The 11557-nt window shown below is 41.6% G+C and overlaps 1 protein-coding gene across 1 annotated transcript in view; it reads right to left on the bottom strand.

Moving 5' to 3' along the window:
* Positions 1–374: 374 nt before the first annotated feature.
* Positions 375–11557, bottom strand: part of BckdhB (Branched chain keto acid dehydrogenase E1 subunit beta) — a 541868-nt gene continuing 530685 nt past the window's right edge. Inside the window, exon 8 of the mRNA XM_068348129.1 lies at positions 375–2323. Coding sequence (XP_068204230.1) covers positions 2183–2323 — 141 coding nt within the window. The 3' untranslated portion in view covers positions 375–2182. The remainder of the gene's footprint in view (positions 2324–11557) is intronic.

Here is an 11557-nt window from a genome sequence, read left to right as displayed (position 1 = left end):
CATTAAATCATTATAAGGATAACAATAACACAAAGAGATAATTACAAAAATATATTCATACCCTGTAACAGCCTACACCAAAATTTTACATTAAACTCTTTGAGTTCTAAGCTTCGTAAAATAAAAAATTCTTGGATTAAATTGTCATGCGTTCATAACTTATCACAACATAAAACCTGTATCAGATACAATTTTATATTGAGTACAAAATCACATTTCATACTCTCTTAAGTGTTTTAGTAAAAATAAAGTCTTTGGATGACCTGAGCTACCTTTAGCCTCATAAAATAGAGGGTGAGTAAAAGGCAATCACATAGCATCTATAACTAAGAAAAATAGTCCAACTTACTGATTAGTTGCATATTTTTAAATTAAACTTTTGTTTTAATGATATTCAGATGGAGTGATCATGGGGTAAATGCATAGTTCTGCTGAACATTCTAAACAATAAGAGAGCTAGTGTGTTTTTGTTTTTATAACTTTTGTTTAATAAGGTTTAATGCGGCTCAGTTATACTTTTTAAAATATAACACTGAACATCCCATTCCCCTATTATTTATTCAATGAGGGGTCCACTAAATAGTAAGAGGAGAGTTCATAATTCTCAGCATTTCTGTTTTTTTAATATAATATTGATGGAGTTTTCAAACATTCATTTTACTTGGGATCTGGTCTAAGTAAATAATGTCTAAGGAGTATCAAATAAGTGACTGACCTACAAATTAAGCATTTTCAACTCTACAATTCAGTGAAAGGAAATGTATTTTTATTAATTACTTCAAAAATAATGTATGGAGCAGAATATTCTAATCCAATCATCAGATTGATATTCAGTTTGTACAGACATGTAAAACAGTATGACCCAATAATTTTTGGCAACAATTTGAAAATCAAAAGAACAAAGATGACCCTGATAATATAAGAACACATAACTTAAGCCTTCACTTGTTACCAAATTATCTCACAACTATACTGGCAAGAAGTAATCAAACCTTTCCAAGTTATTTGTATATTTTTTCAAATATCCTTCAAGTGATATACATTTTGTACATTACAACTTATCACAATCTTCATTAACCTTCAATATAAATACAAATCCTTTCATAAACTAACTACAATAAATTGAAGCTGAGAATTCAAAAGTTAATTTCATTCCTTCCAATCAGCTACTGGATGTTAATATGTTTTCATAATAAAACCATCTATGAGCTACTGCTAGAAGTACTACAACACACAGTGTTACCATCTAACCTCTATTTGTACCCACATCCCACATTCAAATAAATTGACTAACCTGCACATTAATACCTTCTAACAATAGAAGATTCCCTTGCTAAATCAGTGCAAACTAGCACAGCGGATATTTTGAATATACCATTATATTATACAACCTCCATCTTATTTGCTAATCAGCACAAATTAAAGCAAGTATTTGTTAAATTAACACTTTTACCCCAACGCTATTTGGAACTTTCCAACTCTTAACCCCCAGGTGTTTTTTTTTTTTCAAGCACATTTTGCAAAATTTTTTTTTTTTTCAAATTGCGCTAACAGCCTTAATTTTCTTCATAGAGAGGTCAGGTTAGTCTCATTATTTTGGAAAATGCCTAAAGTTTCTCATAAAGTTATCAAAAATATGCAAATAAATGTATATAGCAGTTTTTTTGCAAGGACGTACCGATACGTCCATGGGGGTAAAGGGATGAGTTTTGTGAAACGTACCAGTGCATCCACTGGGGGTAAAAGGTTAATAAAGTACGAACCTTGTAACTGAGTGCTACATGCTCCTTTTCATTCAGTTGATTAATAAATTAAGACAAATCTATCTGTTCAGTATAGAGGTAATATTAAAATCTTTTGGCACTGAAGGACACTCAAAAATAATGAATTATAGTTACATTTAATTGGTCACATACAGGTCCTACCAAATCTAAAATGCATCATATACAATTATGAAGGAGGGCTGAAATCTAAAATTTTACAAACATATTTAAAGATGAACATTCTTATAACTTACATTATGATTTCAACTTCAAACTAGAAATATAAAATTTCTCTTTTAAAAGTACATTAAACTAAATATACAATGGTCTTGTCATTAAAATTTCTTTATGAGTGAAGTTGACTAACTGAAAACCTACTCCAACTGCCGCTATTAATCACTTCTTACTAAACCTCTCATTTAATAATTGACTAGCTTCTTGATAGCACTAAGACAACGCCACTTGTCAGGAAGGTAGAAAGGTTCAAACACGTGAGGAAATGGAGTGTCAAACCCACAAACTCGTTCAACAGGAGCTTCAAGATGAAGGAAGCATTCTTTCTGTTGGGTTCAGAATGAATATTGCATAAGTAATTTTCACTAAAAATATTCAAGAAACAGTTTTGAATGCTAAGAATTTTTCAAAAGTTAATACTATGCCATTATTAAGGAAAGTTAGCTTTTTCCATATAATGTAAAAACAAATTATAATGAAATACAAACTTCCTATTATATCAACATATTTGTAATCATACAACTTAAGGAAAGTACCAATTCAAATGGCACAGCTAAAAAAGTTTAATTTAAAAAAGAAAAAAAAAAAAAAAATTCTAGTCCTACATATACTCACCAGATGTTCATTTTGCTTTATCTGAAAGCCAACTAAAAAAATTATTTACCCCCCAAAACTGACACAAACCATTTTTCCCTTTGAGAGGTCATGCCCCCTACAGACCATCAAGGCAACACCATGTGACCAATTGGCAACTTGAAGTAAGATTTGTCCTTAACTACACTAATTAGTATTACATTCGCAACTATCTCATCTTCTTGAACTCTTTAGTCAGTGGGGAGGAAGGTGGCATGTGTATGATCATCAAGTGAGTATAGAAATGCCAAATTTCATTGTACTTTTCAACTTTATTCTTCCCCTGGTGTTCCTATTGTTGACTCGAACATTCTGATGGAGGTAGGTCATGAAGGACAGAGATAGGAAATCTAAAGTCCTAAAAAATATTCATTTATACACCAGACTCACCTCTTAGTCTAGTGCCTCGGTACCAAACTGTTACAACTGAAACTATAACTTAATGCTCCAGACTGTGTTTCTATATACAGTAGTACCTCTGTTTATGAACATAGTAAACGGATTTTGAGCAAAACGAAAAATCTATTTTTGGGTGAGAGTGCCATGTCGTCCTGATGGAAGGGTTCCTTTAGGTAGCCTTCTAAGGGATATTTGCTACAGTGATACTCCCAGAAATATAAACCGAAGGTCTCCAGGATTCCAACTCCTGGCGCGAGTATCCAATTAAGGATATCGCATAATATCAGGGGACGTATTTTTAGATACGATACATAGCAATCTTCACCCTGAATAGATTTAACTCTTTGGTGTAAGGGGGAAGAGTGGCGAAAGGAAGGGGTGCCGATCTAGGTACCCGGTGGACCTCCTTCCCTATCACTACTACGACACCATTCCTTTTCTTGTTGTTAAGTAGAAATGGCCGCAGATAGAGTAATTTTGGGAGGGGTCAGCAAAAGGGTGGGTCCATCAGGACAACATGGCACTCTCACCTAAAAATAGATTTTTCACTTTGCTCAAAATCCATTTTTTGCGCTCAGGCCATGTCCTCCTGATGGAGGCATACTAGAGAATTAACTTGAAATTACTATAGCTGTGGGTTTGTGTATGTGCTTTCTACCTTGAATGGATTTCCTTATTTGGTCTGCTAGACATGCATATGAAATTCCAGTTTACTGTCATTTCCACTAAGCCTGGAACTGGTTTAGTGCTTCCTGCCCCCTGCAGGGAAAGTGTCGACATCAACAATAAGGATTCAAGGTTTGAATTTCCGCAGGAACGTAAGGGAGAACTTTTAGAGATTACCTTTCACTCGCCTTGGAAATCTGTATCCTGATTTCAAGTTCTAGCCCCTTCTAGGGCTTAATTAGCACTCTAATATGTTTTATTTGTCTGTAACTGAGATAGCAGTAATAAGGCGCAAATACGTTTACTGTAGTATTTTTACCTTGCAACTAGATTATCAAATGTAGTTACAATAGGGTATGAATCTGATCCAGCGTTAAAACACATCAGGGTCCATATTTTCTCTTGTAGAAAAAATATGTAATTTCATTATCGGAATAATGCCACTCAATGGAGATGTGAAACCAAATCTGTCTGATTTGTACAGATTTTGGGAATGCATAAACACTGTGACGCAAACGTTCACTCGGCACTGGTGTTATTGGTCAGATATGCACCTATATGGAACAGTGTGTTAATCATCGTTGTGATTTGCACTAGAAGGTAAGTGTACCCATGCAACCGATGCACTGTAAAGTCCCAAAACAGTTCACTGTTCATCGCAGCACTAGACGACGGGTTTTATAACACTACCCGCCGCCACTATAAAATGTTTTATTTCACGTACTGTACTTACTTCGCATAGTGTTTGTAGAAGACCCTGGATGATCTCCACCCAGTGTATGAGCGGAGTCTTTCAAAGTCCATATGTTGAAAGAAGTTCAAAGAAGAAGCAACTTTTCTTGGATCGTGACCTGCGGGTGTACTGTCAGGATCCGCTTTGCGAATAAAGTAAGTGTGCTTTGCTCTCAGTTGTCTTAGGGACAGGTTTGATCCCGAGGTTTCACCTCTGAAGAGCTGTCCTCCCTTGAAGTCTGAAGTTCTTCGAAGATAGACCTTAAGACACTCTACTGGGCAGCTCATTCTTGGAAAGAAAGGCAGGATCAGGAAAGAGGTTCAGTTCTCCTGTGTCTAGGAACTGAATATGGCCTTCATTTCTAGATAAGGCCACTTTTTCACTAACTCTAGCCCCTGAGTCTATGGCAAACAGAAAAATGATTTTCTGTGTTAGATCCTTTAAAGTACAATTCTCATTATTTAGGTTCGAAGCATAGTGCAAGACTTTGTCCAAAGACCACGTGATGGGCTTTGGTGGGGTTGCTGGCTTGAGTCTAGCGCATGCTTTTGGGATCTTATTAAAGACTTCACAAGAGAGGTCCAATCCAAATGCGTACAGAAGTGGTCTAGCCAGGGCCGACTTACACGAGGTAATCATAGTAGAAGCCAGGACTTGTTCGTGTAGGAATATGAAGAAAGTTAGACAGAAATCTATTGATATTTCTGTCGGTTTCCTTGTTTTCACAAAGGAAACCCATTTCTTCCATGACGATTCATATTGTCTCCTAGTCGAACTTGACTTATACTCTTCGATGAAGTCAACTTTATCCTTCAAGATTCCAAACCTATGGTTCGCCGCTAGGGCGAGAAAATTGTGAGATGTAAGTTGTTGGTTCTCGAGGGTGAAGCGTAGACAGTCAACATCTGGACCAGTTGGGATAATGCTGGGTCCGACAGAGGGAACAGCTTCAGTTTCAGCTCTAGAACTAGAGGGAACCAATTGCTCTTGGGCCACTAGGGGGCCACTACTGCTGTTGTCCTTCTGAAGGATCTTAGCTTGTCGAGGACTCAGCAGGAGGTTGGTTGGTGGAAACAGGTAAATGCAATTCCACCTGTTCCAGTCGAGGGACATGGTGTCCATCGCCTCTGCGTGAGGGTCCATATAAGGGGATACATAAAGAGGCAGTTTCTTGTTGTCGCTCGTTGCGAAGAGGTCGGTCTGCAGTTCCGGGACTTTTTCTGAGGTGAAGGAGAATGGGTCTGCATCTAGGGACCATTCTGTCTCTATGGGCTTTCGCCTGTATAGAGCGTCCGCCGTCACATTACGGAACCCTTGTAAGTGAACTGCTGATAGGTGCCATCACTTCTTCCTTGTCAGGTGGAAGGTGACTAATATCACATGGTCGATGTGAGATGATCTCGAGCCTTGCTGATTTAGACATTTCACTATCACTTCGTTGTTCAGGGCCAATCTGATGTGGATTATTCTGCGAGGGGATAGTTTCTTTAACGTCAGGAAAACTGCCAGCTTCCAAAACGTTGATATGAAAAGTTTTGAACTGGTGCGACCAATTCCTTTGCACTTTTCTCTCGTGAGAATGGCCTCCCTATCCTTGCGAGGAGGCGTCCGTGTGTAGCTCCACTGATGGTTGTGGTGGTTGCAGGGCATTGTTCGTGCTAAGCTCTTGGCTGTTGACCACATCCTTAAATGCGTGAGCAACAGGGTCGGGGTCAACCTTGGTTGATCTCTTCGAGCGTTTGATGCGTATCTTCTCCAGACTCCTGACGCATCTTTTAGACGTGCTTTTAGCACCGGATCTGTCACTGCTGCAAACTAGAGAGTCCAATACTCTTTCCTGTTGGCGTCTTGAAATCCTCTTGTGACAGATTAGTCTCTTGACAGATCCCTCTATCTCTCTCCTCTTCTTGGATGGAATGAAGAGGTGGTGTGACTTCAAGTCCCATTGAATTCCTAGCCATTAGAATTTCTGAGCAGGCGGAAGGCGAGACTTCTTGCGATTGATGTTGAAGCCCAGGTGTTCCAGGAACTGGATCACCTTGTTGGCTGCCTGCAGACAAGTAGTCTTGGATGCTACCCATACCAGTCAATCGTCTAGATATGCTAGTACTTGAACTCCTTCGGAGTGTAGCTGCTGGACGATTGTGTCTGCTGGCTTCGCGAATATCCTTGGGGCTGTATTCAGTCCGAAGGGCATTGCTCTGAAGACACACTTCTTCTGTAGAATGAATCCTAGGTAGGAGGAGAAAGGGCGGCTCGATAAAAGATGCCAGTGAGCATCTGTTGGGTCTATTGAAACTGTGTTTACTCCTTTTGGTAGAAGGGTCCTTATGTGTTACCAAGTAAGCATGCTGAACTTGTTGTTCTCGATGAACTTGTTGAGTGGAGACAAGTCTAGAATGACTCTGAGTTTGTCTGAGTCTTTCTTGGGAATACAAAACAGCCTTCCCTGGAATTTGATGGACTTCGCTTTTCTTATTACCTTCTTATTCAAGAATTCTGAGGTATATTCTTCTAACGAGGGGGTGGAATGGTGGAAGAATTCTGGAAAATGGAGTGGAGTTCTGTTCCATTTCCACCTGAGTCCATTCGTCAATAGGCTGTGGGCCCAGGGATCTCGAAGGTCCAGCGATCCTGAAAGTGATACGGTCTGCCTCCTACCTGGAACCCCTCTTTGGATGGGGGGTCCTGTCGATTTCTTTCCGTGACCATGTCCTAGTCAGCTCCGGGAGGAGTTACCTCCGGGCGAACTTCTCTTAGGGCCATTTCCTTTCTGACTAGGGTGAAAGGAAGTCGACTGCCTCTCAAAGTTGGGGTTAAACACTGGCGACTGGGCTACCAGATATTGAGGGACCACCTGGAAAGTGGTCTGAGACATCGTGGTCATAGTCACAGCAGGAAGTTGTTCAGGTCTGCCTGGTCTCCTTACCTTTTTATTCTTGGGCTGGGGACCTCCATCCTGGTAGATTTCCTCTTTCAGCTCATGCCCCACTTTTGGAGAAGGTGCCTATTCTCCGTGGCTGTTCTGGCTATGATCTCTTGGACCAGTTTCTGTGGGAAAGGTCTTTACCCCAGATGTTCGAGGTAATCAGTTTCCTTGGTTCATGTCTTATGGTCGCTGAGGCCAAAACGAACTCTCTGCAGGCTCTCCTCGCTCTGAGGAAAGCATATGTCTTTCACAAGGGTATCCATGTGGGACTTAGCCAGGAAAATGATCATTTCTGGGGCGTTCTGTAGACCTGCACTCATTTCCAGGCAGTTCTGATGAGAAAGGGAGGCCGCAAGTCTCTCCTTCGTCTCCTGTTCCCTCCTCAGAAGATGGTCTGGTAACTTCGGAAGATTCTCATTGAACTGCTGGCCTGCTATCTCTGGATCCAACTTAGAGACAAAGAAGGTTAGGTGGGCATCCTTCCACTTCTCGCAGGTAAGCAGTGCTAGAGAGAATGGTTTGCATTCCTCTAGGGTTGAGCAGGGTTTGCCCTTGTCGACTGCCTTGACGGCGAAGTCTGGTGCTTTCTCCGAAAAGGGGAAAGAGATGGAGGAAGGAGCAAGAAAGGTGGGATGCCTCTTGCTCAGTGCTGAGACTTTGGAGTTGGTGTACCCGGCTCCTTTCAAGGTTTTCAGGAGGGTGGCTTGCGCCTTGTCATGTTCGAAGATAATGACCTCTTTGGGTACCGTTTCCTCACGGGCTGCATGTTCATCCCGCAGTCTCATGTAACATTCTGAGTAAGCTGAAAAGTTAGGCCAGAACTCAAGATCTTCAATCAGTTTGGTCCCCAACTTCTCAGAGACGAATAGTTTCCCATTCATCATGGGCATATGCTCTGCATACCTCCAAGGGTTGGTTTCGGAGCGAAGAGGGAGATTCAACACTTTAAGGGGCTTCTTAGTGGAGCCCTTAGTAGATCCAGGGCGGTCCGCCCTCTCCTGCAACAGTATCTGCTCTTGCCCGAGTGCTTCTCTCATCGTCTCTTGTTCCCTTAGGAACAACTCCATCATCCATTGAATCAAAGTGAGGATCGCTTCGTTCGTGTCGGCATGTGCAACTGGTTGTGGAGTTGGGATTGACGAAGTTGACAGCATAGGTTGGTATGCCGTCACGGCGAACTGAGGGATTTTGGTTGCCGTTCAAATGGATCCTTCTTTTTCCGCTTGTGGTTGTTCCACGTCTTTTTCAGGGCCTCCTTGTAGTAGGTCCTTCTCAGTGTCAATGGACACTTCTGACGTCCTTTCTTGGTGGGTGTCCATGCCTGCCTTATTTATGTCCGCGTCGATCTTCAGTTGTACGAGGGAAGACTGGACCTGTTCCTGGGTCACTACTGCGTTTGGTAGAGCCTTGGGAAACACTAGGCACCTTAGGGAGTCATCAGGTAAGGTAGGTCCCTGAAAATTCTTTTGTAATCTACTTACCCATTTGCGAAGGGTCTCCCTCGCTGTATCCCTGGTCTCTATGTTGACAGAGGGAGCTTCTCCGAAGTCGTTGGCCAGCAGGGTCAAACAGGTGGGGCAACCCTTCGGGTCCCAATAGTTAAAAACTCCGACACGATGCAGCAGGGGGTATGAGTCCTGCACTTCATGTGGCCACAAAAGTCTTTGCCTTTGTGGTCGCAGGATAAGGCTGCACACTTTTCCATTGGATCCTCCTGTAAAGGAAAAGGAGCTCAATGAGTATTTTATTTTTTATATCAGTGATATAAAAGCATACAATTTTCATCAACAATAGTAATTACTATCGTTTATGGTAGCTTAGGATAGTAAGCCTGAAAGGAAGTAGAAAAGACACATATGTGTTTCCCAACAATACACTGCGGCAGGAAACACAGAGTATGTTAGAAAACATGTCTACTACTGTATAGTTGAATACTGTCGTTTAGAAAGCATTGAGGAAGGAGAGATTCCTATTATTAAGGTTAACATACCAATTGGAAGTGTAGGAGGACTATCAGGCCGTCTACTGTCTCCTTGCTAGAATGAGAGTTCCAATGGAAGGGATTAGAATCTGTGTGATTCTGGTTTCCACCAATCCACAAAAGGTGGCAGCAACAATTGTGTCTGGCAGTCCAAGGGAGGGCTGAGGACTTCCCAAAGTATGTTAGGTTTCCCACCGGCAGCCGTCAGGGCCAGTTAAATCTTCCCCCCCAATAATATTCATTTCCTGTGAAGGAAGGAAGTAAGGGGGAGGGTGCTGAGGCAGCTGAACTAACTGCCACCGGTGGGCACCAGCCGGTAACGCAGTCAACCTAGCACTGTCAGAATACCGGTGAAAGAGTATTGTGATGGCTATGACGTCACTAAAGGACAGAAGGGGGTCTTATAGTTCACTGAAATGAGAGGTGGCGGCAGGTATGCCGCTTACCTTCAACAGTGAACTGAGGAAGCATGGCTTCCTGTGCTGACGACATCGTCAGAGGAAACATGTTTCCTTTGCTGGCGACATCGTCGGCGGCAAGACAAGAGCACCCCAAGTAAATTACTATCTAACTCAAAGCCGGAGGTGGCAAGAACTCTGTTCTACTCGACAGCAATGAAGAAAGAAAGTGGTTGCCGCCTGTAGCAGCGGCGGCACTCAGGGAGGGAGGAAGGGTTTAGTCTCTTTTCTCTAAGAGAGAATGTATATCGTGACTTATCTAAAGATTCTAGAGAATGTAAATTCTCATCCGAATCAATACGGAATGATAGGGTAAGGCTAAACGTGGTGGAATACTTTACTAAAGTGGCTGCCGGCCACAAGTCCTGTTGCCGGGGTATGCCGCCGGGCCCGGCGCCGACAGGTACTGACTCAGCCGGCGGCATACCAACTGTACCAGCGCTGCCGGGTACTAGGCTGCCAGCCATGTGCCGGCCGGACTATGCCAGCAACGGTACTTGTGGTTGGATGGAAGCCTGAATAATGCATTCTCCCCTTCCATTTGGACCTTCTCTCTGGTGAAGGCAGTAAATTATATATCTACATCCTTATTTAGTGTAAACATACACAGTAATAAGGCAGTCCTTCACTTCATGCTTTTTCTCTCTCTATCAGCTAGTATGCCGGCTGGACTGTGCCGTCAGGGACTAGCTATTCCGGCTATATGCCGGCTGAATTACAGTATATGTTTATACAGTAGTCAGTATATTTGCAGTATAGTATATACTGCAGATAGAAAACTATTGTATATATTATACTAGTAGTTATTTTCCAACATATCTTGGGTATCCTTGCCCAGGTGTTTGCTGAGACCAATCCTAAATTGAAAGAATAGAATTTCTTCAATACTCTGATTAGAAATGAGTTTACATTTTACCTTACAATATTTAATAATTTAGAAGGGCCAGTGGTAGTACAATTTCTATCCTTAAAGGTTAGAACCCTTATCTTTGAGCTTCCCTGATCAGGAAACTCTATGGTTTTAATATTGGAAGGGAAGGTCACAGCAATTGGCTGGGTAGGATACACAAATATGTGTCTTTTCTAATTTCTAATCCAGTCGGCGACATGACGGCTGGACCGTGCCGCCAGATGCTAGCCATACCGGCAGCACACTGGCTGAACTACAGTATATGATTATACAGTAGCCAGTCATTTTGCAATATAGTATATACTGCAAATAGAGAACTATAGTATTATTACACAGTAGTTAATTTCTAACATATCTTGGGTACCATTGTGCAGGCTTCTGCTGAGACTGAACCTATATTGAAAGAATAGAATTCCTTCAATACTCTGATTGGAAAACAGTTTTCCTTACCCCACAGTATTAAATAATTAAAAGGGTCAGTGGCAGTGTACACTTTTCTATCCCTAGGGGTTAGAGCCCTTTTCGTTCGAGTTACCTTGATAAAGGAAACTCTTTATTTTTAATACTGGGGGAAGGTTACAGCAATTGCTTGCAAGGGATATACAAGTATGTGTCTCTCACTATTCCTTTCTAGCTTACTATCTTAAGCTATAATAATTAAAAGATGACCATTACATATTGCTTATCAGGTGAGATAAACAATTGTATACTCATTCTGCTTTCCTTTCTTTACAGGAGGAACCCCAGATGAAATGTGATGGAGTCTTCCGCAATATTAAGAGTAAGTACTTTTACGGTCATAATGTATGCAGGTCTCATGCCCCCTGCAATATTGGGACCCCCAAGTTTGC

The sequence above is a fragment of the Palaemon carinicauda genome, chromosome 24, assembly GCF_036898095.1.
Source record: "Palaemon carinicauda isolate YSFRI2023 chromosome 24, ASM3689809v2, whole genome shotgun sequence".
In the NCBI taxonomy this organism is placed as follows: Eukaryota; Metazoa; Arthropoda; class Malacostraca; order Decapoda; family Palaemonidae; genus Palaemon; species Palaemon carinicauda.
The sequence above is the reverse complement of the archived record's forward strand: the minus strand, read 5'-3'. Positions and strand labels throughout refer to the sequence as shown.